Source organism: Macaca mulatta, chromosome 12 (assembly GCF_049350105.2).
Source record: "Macaca mulatta isolate MMU2019108-1 chromosome 12, T2T-MMU8v2.0, whole genome shotgun sequence".
In the NCBI taxonomy this organism is placed as follows: Eukaryota; Metazoa; Chordata; class Mammalia; order Primates; family Cercopithecidae; genus Macaca; species Macaca mulatta.
The window spans coordinates 23891953-23913561 of record NC_133417.1 but is presented as its reverse complement, the minus strand read 5'-3'; the positions used below and the strand labels follow the sequence as shown (position 1 = coordinate 23913561).

The following is a 21609-nucleotide window of genomic DNA, read 5'->3' as shown; positions in this document are numbered from 1 at the left end:
AAGGACTTATGGAGTGGGGGAGTGTGAGGAATCAGTGATCAAATGAGCATGAAGAAAACTGAAAATTAGGCCACATCCTCTCTTAAACCCTCTCATCCTCTTTAAAATCCCCTTTGTTTATATACATATCGAATCTTTCACACAATGCTGCAATAAAGAGTCCTGTTTCACTGCTACAGTGAAATCTATGAACATGTTTCCCAAGTTTTCCATCCTAGAATTCGCTTTTGTTTTTATGTTTTGTTTTGGAACACCCATTATCTTCTGGGCCACTAGTACTGGTTTTAATTGAGAAATAGTTTCATGTAGGTATGCTTGTATCACCCATCTAAAATGAATGTTAAAACAAAAATGATCTGACTTAAAAATTCAGGTTATAGGACATACACGGGTGTCCTATAGAAGACTGAGCGGTTGATTCGCAAACACTATTCAAGAACTCAGGGTTAATAGGTCTCCCAGATTAAATGTACCTGATAGAAAGAAAAGGTCCCATTAATATTCCCTCATTTTGATTATTGAAGGGCTTCAATGCACTCTTAAACTTCTGGATTCTTTCAGATCGAGAATAGTGCAGCCCAGACTGATGCTGTTGGTCAAGGCAAGTCTTTTTCTATCATATGTACAGAACTTTATTAATTAATGGTTTGTAAAGCCCTGGCCACACTCCCCACAGCATACATTCTTGTAAGGCTCTTTGCCAGTGTTCATGTATCATTCTCTCCTTAGGCCTAACTATTTGTGTGTTTTTGGAGTATGCACCAGAGTTTCCAGAGCATTTTAGCAGCTAGTAATAACTGCTCCCTCATTCAAGCAAATCTAAAATGCACTCATCAGAGGCACTATATATATTTTTTTAGGACTCATCTTAATTCTGGAATGATTTAGAAATGACGTAGTAGTCACTTGTTTTAACAAAAGCATAATAACCTGCTATTTTCTTTGTGTGAAGGTACAGCAACTTACCTGTTAAGGCTTTTCCATCATCTTTATGAAAACAGCACTCATTGTCTATTTTAGATCCCCTTAGCTTTGGGGGTGATTTGGGTTTATGTGGCAAGATTTAATTCTAGATGCTTCTCCTTATACCAATTTAAAACTAAATACTTGCTTGTTCGCTTTTGTTTCCTGGTAATAACTGGCTTATGGCCCTGAGAAGAAAAATTGGGGCCAATAAAACAAGCTGGATTAGTCTGGTTCTTCACTGGCTCCACAAATCACCCTACCATTTGTGCAAAGACCACTCCAGGAGGAAAATGCTTTGAAGGTAGGACTCTAACATTCTAATCCAAAGACCCAAGATTAATTGTTGGCCAATATTGCTTCCTTTGTGGACCATATCCGTCTAGTATAAAGAACACTAGACTGACAGTCAGAAAATGTGAGTTTTGTCACAGCCTAGGTGTTAAGAAACATGCGGCATATAAGGGTGGTCAGGTAATTTATTGTCTAAACTATGGCACTTTTGAAACTGAAAGGGGCACTATTCATGATTGTACCAGGACAGCAGGTAGAAACTGGGACTGTCCTTGGCAAACCGGGACACCTGCTCACCCTAGAGACACTTGAAAAATAATGCTGTGGGCCAGGTGCGGTGGCTCACGCCTGTAATCCCAGCACTTTGGGAGGCCAAGGAGGGCAGATCACGAGGTCAAGAGATCGAGACCATCCTGGCCAACATGGTGAAACCCTGTCTCTACTAAAAACACAAAAATTACCTGGGCGTGGTGGCGTGCGCCTGTAGTCCCAGCTACTCAGGAGGCTCAGGCAGGAGAATCACCTGAGCCCAGGAGGCAGAGGTTGCAGTAACCCAAGATGTTGCCACTCCAGTCTGGCAACAGAGCAAGGCTCCATCTCAAAAAAAAAAAAAAGAAAGAAAAAAAGATGCTGTGATTAGTGAACTGATTTTAAATGTTTCTCTCTAAAGGTTAGGATTGACAAATGACTAAGTGAGTTTTCAAAATAATTAGTGGATGAAGAAAGACATTATAAGTAGTCAGAGCAAGGCTTGAAGAACACTATCTCCTTAAGATTCTATTTTTAGTCTTTCAAGAAAAAAATTTAAGAAATTATTTTCTTTCCTCTTTCCCAAAGCATCTACGAATACACTATCCTGAATACTTCCATTCTTATCTTTTGTCACTGAAAAGTATTTTTCATGTTTTATATGTGTTTGGTTTTAAAGAGACAATAATGTTTTTCACATTTCCCTTTAGCCCAGCTTGAGAGAAGAAAAAGGGAAAGGGGAGTAAGTAGAGGAACAGGAGGGATGGGATTTGAAATACTAGTGCAGGGCAGGCACTTTCCCCTAATTCCACTTTCCGGAGTGAACTTGAGATGGATAAAAGTGATCTTGGTTCCAGAATATTTCTTGTACTGTGACATCTTCACAGCTGTGATTCTATTGCTCAAAGTAAGTGTACAATATGGTCCCCAGTGCAAGCCAGTTACTTAGCGTCTGTGCCAATTCTGAGCCTGCTTGACCTGAGATCTGCTGCTCTGCTCTAAGTCAGGGGATATACCAGAGGGATACGTCTCCCAAGCTCCCATGCCAGCTGGCTTCCAGTCAGGTCCTGTCAATGGGAGTCAATGGCAAAAAGAAAAGAAAAGCAAGATTATTTCTTTCCCTCCTTCTTTGCCTCCAGCTGCAACACCTTGAAGGCCCCTGTGCTCTGCTGTGGGGGTTCTGCTTCCTCTGTGTGACCCTGGCCTTGAGCTTTATGATGGCTTCCTCCCTCCACCCCACCATCCTAGGGATAGCATTGGCTTTCTGCTGTTGCTAATTTCTATTCCAATTTTGGAGGAAAAGTTCAATGACCTACATTCCATCTCATGATGGATATAGGTCTCTTATTCAGGACCCTCCCCAGGGCAATTTGATTATTCAAAAATTTCACCTTTTCTGTTGGCTTTAGACCTTAACATGCATAAGATGCAACTCAGTGTGTTTAATGTTTGGTCTCCAAAGCTGAGTGATGTGCTCCACAAGAAGACCTACTTTATCAAATACCCAAGACACATCTTGGAGATTAAGGTGTGAAAGAATGAATGAGTGAAAATGTTTTAATAAAAGGAAACTAGAAATCAAATATTTGTATAAGGATAGATTTGAAGTTTTTATGTACTTTTAATGAGCTAGAAAATGCATACTATAAATAGAATATACAAATGATTTTATACAAATAAAGCATTAAAAAATCACAAACTCTATATTTGGTTATCCACAGTCTATAAAATAATGTTCCCAAATTATATAGTTTAAAATACACAATGTTTCAAGTTGCAGACAAAACCAGGATAGTTTTGGCCCTAAATCATAGCTACTAACATAAGTAGGAATTATAATTAATTTTATAATTGTGTTTAAATTTTAAATACTCTAGAATCTGAAAATATTAAATATTAAATAGATGGAGGGATAAAATTACCAAGTTTTCTAACAAAATTGAGGTAAAAATCTGCATTAAATTACACCAAGAAAAACATTTCTAAAACATTGTTTCCATAACTCATTATAAATATTTCATCTTCCTAAAGTACTCTTTGATTAGCTCTGGCCTTCTGGGTCTGGTAATTAAGTTGACTTAATATTTGCACATAGGTACTGATTACTCAATACAGACCTATCATATAAAATTAAAATGCTGCAACTTGATCAGAATGATATAATCTTGTCTTATATAAGTATACAAATCACAATATGCTGACACTAGATAACTTCAGCTTTATTTGCCAAAGGGGATTTAGAATATACTATAAAATTGTATTTAAAACAACCCTTTACAAGGATTTACTAGGATGACTACAAAGAAAGGCAAATTAAATATACCTGGTCCCACATAAGAATGGTTTGTCTAACCTCATATACTAATTTGAATATGAAGACTCACTTTTTATTTTTTATTTTTTTTATTTTTTTGAAACAGGGTCTCGCTCTGTCACCCAGGCTGGAGTGCAGTGGTGCTATCTCAGCTCACTGCAACCTCTGCCTCCTGGATTCAAGTGATTCTCCTGCCTCAGCCTCCCAAGTATCTGGGACTACAGGCGCGCACCACCATGCCTGGCTAATTTTTTGTATTTTTAGTAGAGATGAGGTTTCTCCATGTTGGCCAGACTGGTTTTGAACTCCTGATCTCAGGTGATCCACCCGCCTCAGACTCCCAAAGTGCTGGGATTAAAGGGCATGAGCCACCGTGCCTGGCCTGAATATAAAGACTCATTTTAAATTATACTAGTTGAACCTTTATACTACAATGAATCCTGGCACTTATTTTTTTTAAAACCATTATCAGATATTTCATGTTCTAGTAGTAAAGGAAATTAGCATTTTGAATGTCCTGTCTGCATTCCTCCTAGCCTCTCTCTGCTCAGGTTTTGGAAAATAGATCTTTCAAATGCAATTGCAGTACCCAGGGAAATTCCTCCCACCCACGCCACCAGTGCTCATCCTGTGGGCACCCCCTAGTCAGTAGTTTAAGACCATTCTGGATGAATGCAAATGCTTGATTCAATTTTTCCAAATCCCAATCAACTAGTTACACTTTTCATTGTATGCAATCTTCCCGACATTGCAGTAAAGCAGTCTAGATGGCTGGAGAAAGGCAAAAGAACCCTGGTTGTGATTATTTTTTTTCTAACAAAATGGAATTAAAAGAGGAGAAAACCTAGTAATATTTTAGCCTGGTACTTTTAGCATCCCCAACTTTTAAGATTATAAATTCATAATAGTGAACACCCTAGTGACAACTTTTAAATAAAATACTGGATAGCTGGGCACAGTGGCTCACACCTGTAATCCCGGCACTTTGGGAGACCAAGGCAGGTAGATCACTTGAGGTCAAGAGTTCAAGACCAACATGGTAAAACCCCGTCTCTATATAAATACAAAAAATTAGCTGGGCGTGGTGGTGCATGCCTGTAATCCCAGCTATTAGGGAGGCTGAGGCAGGAGAATCACTTGAACCCAGGAGGCAGAGGTTACAGTGAGCTGAGATCGTGCCACTGCACTTCAGCCTGGGCAAGGGAGTGAGACTCCATCTCAAAAAATAAATAAATAAAATACTACATAATTACATGCTATATTAAATTAATCATATGCTCACAATTTTAGCTTGGATTTGTTTTGCAGCTGATTTGATGCTGTCTGAAAATCAAGATCAAGCAGGTGATGAAAACTATACATTTTGAACATGTATTAGGTAACCAGGGGGCAACATGGTAGGGACTAATAAGGTCAGCAACTCAGGGAAATTAGCCTATTCATCTGATATACTCGGCCTTCGTAAAACTGCCATGGATTCAAACTGTGCTCAAATATAATACAACTTCTTCAATGCTGCTTTATAAATCTGATTGAAAACTTTTAAGGAGTCAAGATGCTAAACACCCTAACAAAAGCAAAAACAAAACTATGGCCTATGTGGTATCACGTTATTACCACTCTTTATAAAGCACTAAGTACACACAGGTGTTTGGCATTGTCTCTGGAACTACAAAACTTTTAGAATCACAGCATTTTACACCTAAGAAGAATCTTAGAAGATACTGAATTTCGCTCCTCGCTTTATAGCTGAGAAGAGTGAGGGGAGGACGGACCATGGGAGTCAGCATTTTTCAAGCACGCAGGCACGCTGGGCTGGGTATTTCAAATAGAGTTTCTCATTCTCACAGTCCCAGGCAGGTTGCATTAACCCCCACTTCACAGCTAAGTGAATGCGGATCTACCAGATTGAATAATCTCCCCCAAATAAATTCGCTAATGAGGAACAGAAGGAATCCAATGTCAAAGTTAGTGCTCTTCTCAGAGTAATAATTTGCAAAGTGTGGTCCTGGGACCAGCAGCTGGGGCATTCCCTGGACGCTTGTTAGAAAGGCAAATTCCCAGGCCCACCACCCCCACCTCCAGGCCAACTGAATCAGAAACTCTAGGGTGGCACCCAGCAATCAAGTTTTTGCTTTTGTTTTTTTAATAGACAAGGTCTCACTTTGTCGCCCAGGCTGGACTGCAGTGGTCCAATAACAACTCACTGCACCCTCGAACTCCTGGGTTCTAGTGATCCTCCTGCCTCAGATTCCCAAGCAGCTCAGACTACAGGCATACACTACTATGCCTGTTTTTTTGTTTTGGTAGAGACAGGGGTCTTGCTGTATTGCCCAGCCTGATCTTGAACTTCTGGGCTCAAGTGATCCTCCTGCCTCAGTCTCCCAAAGCACTGGAATTACAGGCATGAGTCACTGTGTTCTCCCCTCTCTGCCAATAATGTGTATTTAACACGGCCTTCAGGTAATACTGATGCTGTCTGAGAGCCACTGCTCTCCAGCATGTTGTCTCTGAAATTTTACTTGGGAGTATGCATATATATATATATGTGTATATATATATATATATGTATATATATATATGTATATATATATATATGTGTGTGTGTATATATATATATATATATAACTTAACACTATGCTACTACAAAGGTCAAAATAATTTAGTTTATTGTACTTTATTTTAGAATAATTAAGACAAGGATAGCCTTCAATGAAATTTTGCTTTGATGTTACATGATCTGATTGATACTGGATTTCTTCATAAGAAAAATAAATATGAAAACTATTCCAAGTAAGTAAATGGTGGCAAAAACAATCTAAAGAACTGGTTTGAGTCAGGCATGATGGCTCATACCTGTAATCCCAGCACTTTGGGAGGCCAGGGTGGGTGGATTACTTGAGCTCAGGAGTTCAAGAGCAGCCTGGCCAACATGGTGAAACCCCATCTCTACTGAAAACACAAAAATTAGACAATATAGCAAGACCCCATCTCTACCAAAAATACAAAAAACTAGCCAGGAATAGTGGCACATGCCAGTAGTGCTACTCAGGAGACTCAGGTGGGAGGAGGATGGCTTGAGCTTGGGAGGTTGCAGAAAGATCCTGCCACTGCACTCCAGCTTGGGTGACAGAGTGAGACCCCATCAAAAAAAAAAAAAAAAAAGATTTTCACCTCATGTCAAAAATAAGACTCTTGGAAAGAAATCTTCTGCCTGCCTTGCAAGGACCCACTGAAATTAATGGATACTCTCACATGACTGACTTTATTATTAAATACTTGCTGTAATCAAAACTAGGTACAGGAAAATCAAGTAGAGAAATACGGAATGCCTAGCACACAAGGATCTAAGTGAAAGTTAATAAAAGTAGCTCTTCCGAAAGACATCTCATGTAAAATTAGATTTAAAACTAAAAATTTCATGAAGTGACCTGATAAGAGTTTCAATTTAGAAGCTTTACTTTTCTAATTTTAAAATATCATGAATGAAATGGTATCTTCATCTAGGTGCTTCTCCATCAAAATCCCCAGCTCAAAAATAAAAATCATGTTTGTGTCACCCCTGACTCAAAATTCTCTTATTGGAGATGCTGGCATTTCACATGAACATTCCAGTAAATATGCATATAGAAGGTACTCATGACTTTTGGTTGGTAATTTTTCCTTAAATATATTTCAATGATTTCACTGTTTGACATTCTCATAGTTAACGTATACTGAATACAGAAATTTTTGTAGGAAAACACTATTTTTTAAATGTAGTAACATTAAAATACTTAAATATCCCCAGTTTATTAAAGGCTCTTAAGATTTAAAGAAAAAATTCCTGTGCACATACAATGTACCTATGAAATACTGTATTATTACTTATTGTACAGGCAAATGAGGCTGTTACTATAAAAAAGGAAATGTGGTGTCTAAAAATTGCAAGTCTATGTGAAAAATGAACCTCAATTTATCTAAATGGGATTTTGGGGACACAGCAGACTATTAAAATAGAACTCAAACTTCAAATTCTGTAAACTGAACATCTCATTAATGCCACTTCACCATTTAAAAAAGTCAGCACACAATGTTAGCTATGTAAGTTTATCTGCAGATGTTACAGGTAATTATTTCTCTTAATTCCTCCTAAAATATTATTTAGTAATAAAGAATATTTCAAAGGAGAAGAGGGAGAAATGAAGTAAGATCGTAACTATAGTTAATACGAAAATAACATTTCATTTATTTGCTAATATGTGGGAAAAAACATTTTCTAATTAATTTCTCCTTTATCCTTCTTTAAAGACATTTTATTTCTTCAACCAGCACACTGAGGATTAGTGCTATGGGTATTACCACAGTGCTTTATGAAAAAACTTGGCTTCCAGAGGAGTCATACCTTGCAACCCCAAATTGGCTCTGCATGATTGATTTTAAAGTGGGCATTAAAATTCTTCTGAACCAGGGCTGTGTACCTGTGAGAACATTCACATTTAACCTTGTGAGCTCACTTCTACAAGAACAATGAACTTATTTGTCAGCTGCCAGGGGGAAAATCAGCTTAATGTAAAGAATTAATTAAATCAGGCTGACAGAAGCCAATATCTCAATGTTTTTAAATTAAAATTTATTTAAAGGAATAAGTATGGGTGCATTACATAAACCTAATGGCTCTCCTAAGCTCCAAAAAGCACTCATTTCAAAAGCATTCACTTTTAAGTCTGCCTCATTTTTCAGCTTTGTTTTGGTTGAGATTCTGATGTTCACCTAACAAAGTCTTTCTGACAAAACAGACTTCCTTCAATCCAGGTCATAATTTGAAACATTATACAATAATGAGATTTAAGTGATGAATAGAAAGAAAAGTAGGAGACTGAAAAGATACCAGAAATTTCTATTTGTTTTTAGATTCAGAAAAATATAATTACAGGCCAACATGGTTCTGATAGACAGGAAGGATGTCAGCAGTTACTTGAACGTAACCCCTTCCCAGCATTTCCAAAGACCTGCAACGTGGTCGTTGTGATCTAAGGGCCTTGTTACCTAGTTTCCAGGCAATCCACAGAATTGAAGCAACCCAGCACAACTTTATTTCGTGAGAAGATGAACCCTTAACTATGAAGGTGCAGAAAGGAAGTCTTCAACTGCTCACTCACCATGGCTACAGTATTCAAATGCAACAATCATTCCGAGAAATAAAACCTGTGAGAAAAAGAGAACAGGTGGGCAAGCGAAGCAGCAGTGATTCATACTTTCAGTTAACCAACTGAATGGTGGTGCTTCCTTCTAAAGAAGTTGTTCTTTGATTTTTTGTTTTAAGAAACAGAAAAGCAGCAGTATACTGGAAGAAGATTGCCTGAAGATCTATCCAGCCTGTTAACTACGGCTTAGTACTTCCAGAATCGTGAGTGACAACACATGACCTGTGTGATGAGAGGAGCACAGAGCACATGAACAACCAAAAGATTCTAAGCTCAGCTTCTTTCTCTATCGCATTTACAGAATAATTTTAAATTTCAGTTTTACCTCCACTACTTCAACTATTTTACCCTGTAAATTGCTGAAGGTCTTTGTGAACTATCGAACAGCAAAAACAAAAAGTAGAGGTATCTAGATAATAAACTTCAACCAAAAGTAGTCCTTTAGTAATTAAAATGTTACTTCCTTAAGTTCTTTTTAAAAGAAAATTCCTCAGAAGTCCACATTCTTTACATGCCTTCACCCTGTTGAGCTAAACAGGTCAAAAGTATAATAAACTCAACATTATTTTTAATTGAGTTATTGGTGGTGCCACATGAGAAAAGAGCTGTTTTTGCCACTTCGGGCTGGATGATTAAAAAAAGAGAGAGAGAGAGAGAGAGCTGTTTGTATTTTAAATTTAATATCATAAACAATTTTTAAAGGTAATCAAGAAGTTCTCAGAATGAAGCAGAAAGAAGGCTAAACTTCATTTTCGACTCATGGTAACACCAAAGCAATTTTAAGAATGTGAATAGGAAGCTAAACACTGCAAAGTGAATTCTTAAAAATCAGATTAGTTAAGAAATTTTGAAGAGAACTAAACTATTCACAGAAAACTTGAAAAGAATATTGATTAATCAAAAGCCTGTGAATCCTGGGACACACGTTTACTGGTACTATGGTGAATAGAGTCCAGGAGCAGGTGCACAGTGAGCACATGTGCCTAAGTTTAAGAATTGCAATTACGAGTATTTCACCTTTAATTTAATCTTAGTAGAGGAACAGTTCAGATGTGATTTTAAAAACAGAATCCCTTCTCGCCTTCCTTCCTTGGTACTTTAACCATTACAAATTTATTCAGGAAAACTAAAATTATTTAAAGAAGAGGCATCTAGTTCTAGAGTAATCTGGCATATTCATATGAGAAAAAATTAGAAATCACTTGATACATCTATAATACACAAATACACATATAAACATTGTATTTTAATAATACTCTTTGTCACTTCAATTTAAATCATTCCATTATGAAAAGTTCTTAATTGAAGGGAGACTATTTCTTCAAAACTCTAAATTAAACAGAGCTTTATCAATTAAGTTTACAGCAATATAGCCTTTAGAAATACATATTTCTTCATTTTATAATAATACTTCCCCTTTAAAAATTTGCCATGGTTTGTCACAGATTTAAAATACAAGGCACCTAATGCTATAAAAGAATAATACAGTAAATGTAGTGTAAGTGAATCAGATATTTTCTCAAATATTTATTCTTTTTAAAGTTCCACGAAATTTGCACAAACATGCTTGTTGCATAAATTAAACGTTTTTTGTGTGGTTAATTTGCAATATTCAACAAAACCCAAAAATATCATCCATACTTACTACAGGTAGCTTATTTTAGCATTTTACCTGTCAGAAACACTGGTCTATGAACACTTAAGTGATTTCTTGAAAACATTTTTATAATATATTCCAGCATTTAACAAGTATGTGAAAATAAAGTCCTGGAACATTAGGATTTATTCCTTGATTAGTTCAAATGATTTCAACAGCTGAACTCCTTGAGATGTGTAAGGCAGGTTGGTCCTTTGGATGGACTGTAGACTGGAACTTCCTAGAACTGTAGTGATATGTACACAGCTACATAGCAAAGTGCTTCATTATGAAAATGAAGAAAACAGGTATGAGAAAAATATATTTTAGAGTTTCAAAGAACTGAAACTGTTATTTTTCAGACTAGGCACTGAAACATTTTTTCTACAAAAACTTGCCAGAGATTGTCTCTTCGCTGTATAGTTCCATTATCGTGCTAAAAACAAAAACCACAGAAATGTGATTAGATTATAATTTCATAGTTTTAGTTTTCTACAGTTTACATTTTAAAAAGCAAATTATCTTAAAATGAAATACCTATTTTCACGGTATACATACTTAATAACTGGATACTCAAATTTGGAGTACTAAGAACTTATGAATGTGACTTCTATAGCAATGTCAAAAGCTGACATCGACACGAGAGATTGTGTATTAGCAGTTAGTTTTACTCCTGGTATATTCCACCATTACTCCTGCAAAGACAAAGACACTTGCCCAGTCTATTCTACTCTGTTGCAATCCATCTTCTTTAGTCTTCACTCTTTCTTCTTTTTTTTTTTTTTTTTTTGAGACAGAGTCTTGCTCTGTCGCCCAGGCTGGGGTGCAGTGGCCGGATCTCAGCTCACTGCAAGCTCCGCCTCCCGGGTTTAGACCATTCTCCTGCCTCAGCCTCCCGAGTAGCTGGGACTACAGGCGCCCGCCACCTCGCCCGGCTAGTTTTTTGTATTTTTTAGTAGAGACGGGGTTTCACCGTGTTAGCCAGGATGGTCTCGATCTCCTGACCTCGTGATCCGCCCGTCTCGGCCTCCCAAAGTGCTGGGATTACAGGCTTGAGCCACCGCGCCCGGCCCACTCTTTCTTCTTTACCCAGCTCTCACTTCTAAAAATACTGAAACCTTGCTGGATATGGGTGGGTTTAAGTGTGAGTATGAGAACAATGCACAGCATACCCAAGAAAAATAATGCATAAATTACAGCATTAAAAAGCTTTCAAGAATACAAAGTCCTCTCTTAATGTCACAGGTTCTAGGAAACTGACTTTAGGTCCCCGAATAACATTGTTTTGTTCAGTGTTGTTACATTATAGTGTTGATGCAAAAAAAAAAAAAAAAAAATGGTTTTGCTGTAATTTTGCTGAAAGTCACAGTTTATAAGAACCTATTGATGATGTTAAGTGAGGACTTACTATAATTGTGTTTATGGTTTTTTTAAATTTAAAGATGGCACATAAACACATATTTAGTTCCACTTGTTCTCCAAAACCTCACTAAAAAGAAAATAAAGGGTTAAAAAATATATATATTTTTCAATAGAAGTAAGGTCTCACTATGTTGCCCAGGCTAGTCTCAAACTCCTGAGCTCAAGTGATCCTCCCTCCTCAGCCTCCCAAAATGCTAGGATTACAGGCATGAGTCACTGTGCCCAGCTTGGAATTTTTTTCTTAAAAGGAATAAACCACATGGACAAAAAGAAAAGTAGAGAAATGAGAAAATAACAGCCAACTCTTAGTTAGCAATGGAAAAATAGGACCAGATATCTCTGTAAGGAGGGATGAAGAAACAACTACAAACAGGAAGACTGGTATAATGTCTATAGCAAAAGCAGAGAGACACTCAGATGCCCTCTCTTACTTTTCACAGTTGGCCAAGTGCCTTTTCTCTAACCCAGGAGAAGACTTTAAGGTTTATTCTCCAAAAAGGGTAGTAACAGAGGATCTCTGCATAAGGGAAATACCAGGACAAATCCTACATGGCTCAGTTATAAGTAACAATTTTTTAGTTGCAGCAGTATAAACACTGACTACAGATCTATCCAAAATTATGCAATAACTATACAGGGATGATGAGGAGGCAGAACTGATATGGAGATAGGAGGCATGTGAGGTAGGAGCAGAGGAGGAGTAAAGTTGAAAATAATCTGTCTTCATTGATCTCAGTGGAAAAGTCAGCAGAAGATGCCTAAAACTGAGAACTCATGGAACAGAAGTCATAAGCATGATACTTAGGGAGACAAGAAGGAAAACACCAAAGGAATCAGCTAAGAGTTTAATTTCCTCAGAGTGGGAAGAGAATGAAAGCAGGATGGGCAGGCCAGGGAAGGGCAGGGGTAGCTGCCTTGTACAAAAAGTCTTGGAGAACTAGAGCTTAAACCATGTGCAGTATAAACTAGATTTAAAAACAGCCCACTCAAGAAAAACAGATAACCAGGACCGTTAGCCGTAGGTTAGAAGCAAGTTTACCATGAGGATAATGAAACTTAAACTTCAAGCCCAACATAAGTGTTAACAATTGACAGGAGTTGTACAATGTTCTAGATAGGGAGGGAAAACTCAGTAGCAATCAAGAAACATTTCAATATAAATTGCCTAAAGATGTCTCAGAAAAAGGGGCCTGGATCTTCAGAATTCTAGTAGTTTATTGTGATCTTTCATTCTAAATAATCACTTTTGTACCTGCAAAATATGTATGTTGCATTTAATTCAAGCATCCATTCAGCAAAATGTCATGTACTCTACCATCAAAGACATATAGAAGACACTATTTCTTAAAATGTAAAAAATGGGAAAATATTCCAGAAGCATTATTAAATGACAAAGCAATGTCAGAGAATGAGGATATACACTGTGCCAGTTATGTAAAACACACACATAAAAGACTAGTATTTTCCAACCAGTATATTGTACACCAGAATATTACATTTTTCTTACTTTTATCATCAGAGAAAAAATATTTTTCTAAAGCATATTATTAAATAAAATGACCCTTAGCATGAATAAAAATAAGAGTTAAAACTTCCTGATCATTTGAGTCAGGCACTATTGTATATACTTTATATTTACCAAGTATTTACTATTTTAACACTCTTATAAGGGAGGTTCTATTGTAATCCCATTTCACAAATAAGAAAACCAGAGCACCAAGGGATTAAGAACCTTGCACCGGGCCACACAGCTAGTATGTGCAGAAGATAGAATTGGAGCCCAGGCTTTAGCCCCTTTAGCCTTTAAGGCTGTATGGCCTCTCAAACAACTAATTATAAAAATCAATCCTGGCCAGGCGTGGTGGCTCATGCTTGTAATCCCAGCACTCTGGGAGGCCGCGGCGGGCAGATACGAGGTCAGGAGATCGAGACCATCCTGGCTAACACAATGAAACCCCATGTCTACTAAAAATACAAAAAATTAGCCGGGCGTGGTGGTGGGCGCCTGTAGTCCCTCAGGAGGCTGAGGCAAGAGAATGGCATGAACCTGGGAGGCGGAGCTTGCAGTGAGCCAAGTTTGTGCCACTGTACTCCAGCCTGGGCAACAGAGTGAGACTCCATCTCAAAAAAAAAAAAAAAAAAAAAATCAATCCTTTGTTTGAATATTACACAAATAAGAATCATATTCAATAGTAAACCCAGCTCACATACAAACCTGGGCTACAGACAACAGCTAACTAGCTCCATCCTCCTGAGAAACACTGTGCATAGAAATGAGACTCTCACACTGTTCGCTGTCTTCTGGAACTCTTGAGAAAAAAAAAAAAGTCAATAATTAAGGAAAGCTTTAGAGCTGAAAAGGAACCTTAAACCTTATTTATTCCATTGGCTGAAGCTATGTGGGCAGGATGCAAGTCAGTGGGAGAACCAACACTAGGATAAAATTTCTCAAGAACTTGTACCAAGTTAGCAGTTTTTGTTTTTGTTTTTTAAATAAGAGATAGGGTCTCACTTTTTGTTATTTAAATAAGAGACAGGGTATCACTCTGTCACCCACGCTAAAGTGTAGTGGTGCTATCATAGTTCACTGCAGCTTTGAATTCCTGGGTTCAAGTGATCCTCCTACCTCAGCCTCCCAAGTAGCTTGGGACTACAGGTATATGCCATCATGTCTGGGTAATTTTTTTTTATTTTCTTAGAGACAGGGTCTTGATATGTTGCTCAGGCTGGTCTCGAGCTCCTAACCTCAAGCAATCCTCCCACCTCAGCCTCCAGAGTCACTGGAATCAAGTTCTTTTCATAGCAAAATATAAAAAGCTTTCATTCTTAAATAGAAAGAAATTGGAAAGAAAAATTGAGGCAATACTATTCTATCACGAATTATGTTCAAACCAATAAAAGTCTTCTATATTTAAGTTCATTATGGCAAAACAGTAAACCTTTTGGTATTACCTGTGAATCAAAACTTTTTTTAAAAATTGTAGTTATTAGGCAGGCAAATCACTTGTGGTCGGGAATTCAAGGCCAGCCTGGCCAACACGGTGAAACCCTGTCTCTACTAAAAATACAAAAATTAGCTGGGCATGGTGGTGTGTGCCTGTGATCCCAGCTACTCAGGAGGCTGAGGCAGAGAATCACTTGAACCCAGGAGGCAGAGGTTGCAGTGAGCTGAGGTCATACCATTGCACTCCAGGCTGGACTACAGAGCAAGACTCTGTCAAGAAAGAGAAAAGAAGAAGAAAGAAAGAGAGAAAGAAAAGGAAAGAGAGAGAGAAAGAGAAAGAATCTTATTACCCAAAAGATCTAAACAAATTATTTTATTTTTATCTGCCATAACATATAAGTTATCATATTTCAATAATTCCTCACAAAATCTCTAAAAGCTAGGCCAGCATGATGCAATTCTCAGTTATCTAGCAAACACTATTTTAAAAAATGTGTATTGGGACTAAACTTACCTCTGAATTCGATGTTTTCTGCATATAAAAGCAAATATTCTTCTGATTCCCACCATCACAGGATCCCAATTATTATAATGGCATAGGAGAGTTACAATAAAAAATGAAAAAAATACAGGGATAGCTCCTGCAAAAAATAACCAAGAAAACTGCACCTAAAAATAAAAGATAGAGGAAAAAACACACCCACAATTATCATTAAGGCAATTTCCCCCTTCAATGTAAGTTTTCTATTTGTGACAACTAGCAGGAATAAGAACAACGGGAAGACAAAATTAAACACTGACGGTGTATTAAGTGTATTATTATTAAGTAAGAATTCAAGACTTCAACTTACAATTCCATGTACCTAAATTACCAACAACAATAGTTCTTGCTTGGAAAACAGGCTAAAGGAAAGCCAAAAAAACATACTTTCCATTTATAGGCATTGCACACTGAGAGTAGCGATATATAGTATGAAACTTTGGTCCTGCACACCATGTTGCTCATTCCTTTTTCACTGTTTGCTGCCTGGTCTCAAATAGTTCCCTCTTCCTCAATTTCCACAGTCATCTTCAAAAAATGTACATTTTCGTAAAAACTTATAGTTGTACTATCCTGTGTATGCTACAGTTCTTATGACAGTACCAAAAACAAATTAAGTGCAAATTTATGACACTCAAAACTAGCAATAAATGAAAAAACCTCAAAATGAAATAATGACTAAAATAAAGAAAAATATATAGGAATATTTTTACTAAGGAATATTAGTCAGAGAAGACAAGCAACAAGACAAGCCTCATCAGTGAAGGGCCCTCTGATGTCAACAAGTGTGATCCTCCAATCCATCATTTATCAGGGTTGTCAAGAAAATAAAAAATATCTGTAAGTAGGGTGGAGGTATTAAAATTAAAAAAAATAAGAAAAAAATAAACAAGAAAACAAATATATACATAAAAAGAAAATAAAAAATAATGAGATGCCATAAAGTTACCAAAACAAAACTAATTCTTCCCTTTCACTAGTTCACTTTTACCATCCAGACTCAACTAAAGATCAGAAACAATTGTCAAAGAAGCCTACACCGATCAGCTACTGAAACTTAAGTGCAACACACAGGAGGTTTGCTTTAAAAAAATGATGAAAATAGTAACTTCTATCTGTAAAATAGGGAAGGAAAACTGTGTTTGCCCTCTTTGAGAACTCCAAAAAAAAAAGTCTGGAATCACAGGCAAGACTCCCTCTGGTGGAAAACATATACTATTCCACTTCATAGCACCATTAGTCAGAGTAAAGGGGTTTTGTGAGCATAATGTCTTTTATGAGGGAACTCACAGTACATAACACAAGAATAATAACCAGCGATTTTTAACATGCAGGCCCTATTTGTATGGTATTCATCCACGGTGACTGAGTCAGCCTGAGAACACCCCAGAAACAATAGTCATTAAACTAAAAAGTCTTCATTTAGTTATGAAATTACCAATATATTTTAACATATTCCTGGAATATTTGCCAGAATGACTAATAATCAGGAAAAACCATGCTGTATTTAAATTACCCAAGATCAGAAAAGGTATTAAGAAGTTATAAATAATGCAATTAAAAACGCAGCTATAGTTGACAGAATGATTTCATGAATATTCAACTAAAAACCTTCTTTCATAACTGAATCAAAGCAAACTTAATAAAGACAGATAAAGCCCTAGAAGACTTTAGAAGGCAAGTTTGCTTGCAACAATGTAGTCGTGTATATGTTGTCTCATAATAAAAAACTTCTAATTTGATTTCCAACAAGCTATGACAAAAGAAATAAAGCCACTTACTACAACAAAGAAAATTACCTATGTAAACAAAATTTGTTTTCTAATTCCTAAATATATCTGAATATAAAATAGATTATGATCAGGGATGCTTCCTATTATATAAAATAATTATAAATAGACTTAAATAACCAATTTGTTTCAAGCACAATAATGTTAATAAATGCTAACATTTCAGAAGCTATAAATAAATACAGTTAGCTAAGTGAACCTCAAACCCTATAAAAGTAGATTTCTCTTATCATGTTTCTGTCACAGTTCTGGACACACCCTGCTTCTTTTTCCAGATGGAATCTCCCTAACCTCAATCCCAACACCAACGCACAGCCTACTCCTTTAACTGATTGCCCAGTTCTAGATGTGAAGACAATCAAGAAAACCAGATCTTTTTCCTGATTGTCTTCATATCTAGAACTCGGCAATCAGTTAAAGTTTAGTTATGTTTTCATAATTAATTGCTTGTACATACATTTTCCCGTTTTGCCTTTATCCTAAAATACTTTATTAAACAAATTATAACCATTATTTGTAATGATAATTATTAAATGACTAATCATTTAATAAATTTAGGTCCCCTGTGACTATTCTCTTAAAAATTCCTGAACATTAACCTGCCATTTTTTTTCAATCTACAAAAGCTTATGTTTTTAAAATATCAGTACAATAAAGAGGATTTACACAGTAGTCTACGAAAATCCTCTAGCAAGTAGCACTTTCCCAGTTTCACAACCATTTTGGTTCATATTTGTAATAATGTGTAATGTTAGTGTTATATAGAATATCCACATTCTATGAAAATGCAAGTTATGTAAGGCAATTAATTCTCAATTAAGGAGAGAATCTCAGTTCTTTAACCATGACAAATAAATAAGAATTTACTGAACCATAAAACAAAGTTAAATATCAGTAAAGAATTGTTTTATAAATAGAGAGGATATATAGCACTAAGCATATTTTGCTTTTATCTTTTTTTTTTTTTTGAGATGGAATCTTGTTCTGTTGCCCAGGCTGGAGTGCAGTGGCATGATCTCAGCTCACTGCAACCTCCATCTCCCAGGTTCAAGTGATTCTCCTGCCTCAGCCTCCCAAGTAGCTGGAATTACAGGTGCACACCACCACACCCAGCTAATTTTTGTATTTTTAGTAGAGTCGGGGTTTCACTATGTTGGCCAGGCTGGTCTCGAACTCCTGACCTCAAGTGATCCGGCTGCCTTGGCCTCCCACGTGCTGGGATAACAGGCATGAGCCATGGTGCCCAGCCACTTTTATCTTAAAAACCGCACAAAGACCTAAAGAAAAATAGCTTTAAAAATTTGACTATTGCTTGTACACATTATAAACCTTTGGGCCTTGAAATATTTCCCTCTTCAAATTATATTAGACTAAAACACACACACACACTTCTATGACTTAGTAGTTGTAGTTAAATGCCTACATCTACTGAACTGTGTGATAAATGGCTATGCTCCATCTTTCAGTGTGCGCAACAGCATACCTCTGTTCTTCCTGCTACACCTAGGAGCACTGAAAAAACTCTTCCCTTCTAGGCTGTTGGGAGAAACATCCCAGATTCTCTTTTCTGTGGTGTTAGCATTGCCAATATTATTACAAGAATCCCCGCATCCATACTAGGCCTTCAGAGAAGAGGGATGGGACACCCACTCTGCTGAGTCCAGAGAGAGATGGCTAACATTCACTGCAAACAACATTATTCATGTACTGCTCATATCTTCGGTAGTATCAGCACAGTGTTAAGGAACCTGTGATACGGTTCATCGCAGAAACTAAAATGCTTATATGATAAATGTGACTTACCAAAGAACATCTGGAACAGAATCAGCTCTAAAACTGGAGAACTACATATGAAGATGATGCCCTTAACTTAGAAATTTAGGGAAAAAAATGGAAAAGCTAAAAATGGAAATTATCTATTTCTTTGGTACTTTTTGTATTTCTATGTAGTAAAGCACCTTGGGAGAGAAAGCATCAAGTATTATTTATGTTTGTATCCTTATAATTTAATCACATCTCAACTTTCATTACGTTTGTTTTAATAACATACCTAAAATATCTATGAATAATAGTTTCCTTACCTTTTGCATACACATGTCAGCTATTATGGACAGAGGTATTGTAAGGCTTAGTGCAAGTGTGCCTATCAATGATGAGGTAAGAAAGCAGCCCCTAAAAAAAAGAAAATAGACATTTCTATATTAAAAAAATTAAACAACCAAAGAAAAACACTGAACAAAGACTTTCTTATAATATAGGCTTGTGAGATCAGGAGCAAAGATAAGAGGTTAGGATGGATTGAGACATAAAATACAATAAAGTCATTAAGATGATTCTCAAAGTTTTTCTTCAAATATTAAAAATACAAATATGTAAGTATAAAAAGCTCAAAATATTTTATGCTATTTTTCAAGATCTGTTTGCAGACATTCAACTTTGAGTTTATAGCTTATATTTCATTAATTTTTTTAAAAAACTGTTGAACAGTTGTTACAGTTTTGTGATGATACGTAGATAACAAAGAAAACAGCAATATTAATGTTGCAGGACAATACTTCACACATAGACTTTAAGGAAGTGATAAGCCAACATGTGATTCTGTCACCAAGCAAAAATATCTCACCTTCATGAACACTAAAATAGTGTGTTATTCTTTTGATTTGGCTTGGCATAAAAAAGAAAGGCTTGAATATTCTTTAAAAATATCTTCTTGTTGTTTTCCATTTTTCTAACAATTGTCCTAACCAAAAGTTAAGTTCTTTAATTTTACCTTGAATTATCAATGTGGGTATGAAATTTTGAAATATCTATCTGCATATAATTTTGTTGAATTGAAAGAAAATATTATACCCAATGGAGACAGATGAGCCATTTATAAAGACTGATAATTTGGGTTTATAAGGAGAAAATGAATTATAAGCCAAGACAAAACCATAATGTATATCGTTAGGACTACAGATCCATGGAAGTTATAGGCAAGTAAAATCTAGCTCAGTATATGTCAGAATTAATAATGCTGTCCTGCAATAAAAGGGGCTATCTCTCAATAAAGTGTCACTAGAAGTACTGAACAGAGGCTGAACAATTAGTCCTTTTTGATGAGGTAAAGGGAATTTAAGTACTTGTGGTTCCCACTACTTAGCTGCTCTGTGAAAAGAGCGTTCGGGGTCAAATATAGCATATGTTCTTGGATATTTGTCATGCAGAGTACTATAATAAAAAACCTGGGCCGGGCGCGGTGGCTCAAGCCTGTAATCCCAGCACTTTAGGAGGCCGAGACGGGCGGATCACGAGGTCAGGAGATCGAGACCATCCTGGCTGACACGGTGAAACCCCGTCTCTACTAAAAAATACAAAAAACTAGCCGGGCGAGGTGGCGGGCGCCTGTAGTCCCAGCTACTTGGGAGGCTGAGGCAGGAGAATGGCGTGAACCCGGGAGGCGGAGCTTGCAGTGAGCTGAGATCCGGCCACTGCACTCCAGCCTGGGTGGCAGAGCGAGACTCCGTCTAAAAATAAAAAATAAAAATAAAAAAAACCTGGAAGGTAGAATTATAAAGCCTGTTTGACTTAATCCAGCTTTTAAGGTGGATCCAATTTAGCTGATGGCTAAAGCCTTTTGTCATCTGTTAATAGTTCAGGTTAAAACAATCGAGTATCTAAAATGTATATAATTAAAGATGAAAAAATTAATGAGTTAATGGATTACGATTTTAAAGAATTTTAGATCAGCAAAGGAGTTTAGATAAGAACATAAATTACTACAATACAAAGTAAATCTTCAAGTATTACACAAAAGAGAGTGAATATGGGGGATCCAAGAAAACAGATATTCCTTAACTGGGCAGGGAGGCACAGCAGTATAGGCAGAGCATTAAGGAAGACTCCACAAAAAAAGTCCATTTCTGTTGCAGTCTTTCACAAGGGAAAACTAGTTAACAGTTTCAATGGGTATGTAATAAAATTCATTTTATTCATTTATGTTTTATTCATTCTATTTATTTAAGTTTCTATTAAATAAAAATAGGACTAAGTAGAAAGCTCTGTTATTTGAAAGGTTTCTCAAACTCCATACATGATACTGTCTTCAAATTATTTTAAGTTTATTATTGCATATCAATATATTGGATATATAGCATATCAAAGTATGTCAACATCTCAAATCAATCAGAGTTTAAGGTTTACATATCTGGCTCACCGATATGAAAGGTCCTGAAAATAAATAAAACAAAAACACCTATGAACAAGCAAACAGATATTCCAAAGCCTCTTA

At 36.5% G+C, this 21609-nt stretch overlaps 1 protein-coding gene across 10 annotated transcripts in view; it reads right to left on the bottom strand.

Annotated features, from left to right (window-relative positions):
• SLC35F5 (solute carrier family 35 member F5) overlaps positions 1 to 21609 on the bottom strand; it is a 79577-nt gene that overhangs the window by 27557 nt on the left and 30411 nt on the right. For 2 of the 10 annotated variants that reach the window (XR_013401969.1, XR_013401970.1), the window contains exons 13-17: positions 19421 to 19511; positions 15523 to 15677; positions 14280 to 14373; positions 8962 to 9007; positions 1719 to 1854 (exon numbers count right to left, since the gene is read on the bottom strand). Coding sequence is in view for 6 of the 10 variants with exons in the window: in XM_015109950.3 (XP_014965436.1) it covers positions 14298 to 14373; positions 15523 to 15677; positions 19421 to 19511 (322 nt within the window). In the remaining 4 variants the exon portion in view is untranslated. Of the gene's footprint in view, positions 1 to 1718; positions 1855 to 8411; positions 11079 to 11982; positions 14186 to 14279; positions 14374 to 15522; positions 15678 to 19420; positions 19512 to 21609 lie in introns of those variants that run through there. The other 8 variants (XR_013401972.1, XR_013401971.1, XM_015109950.3 and 5 more) reach the window with 5 other exon arrangements.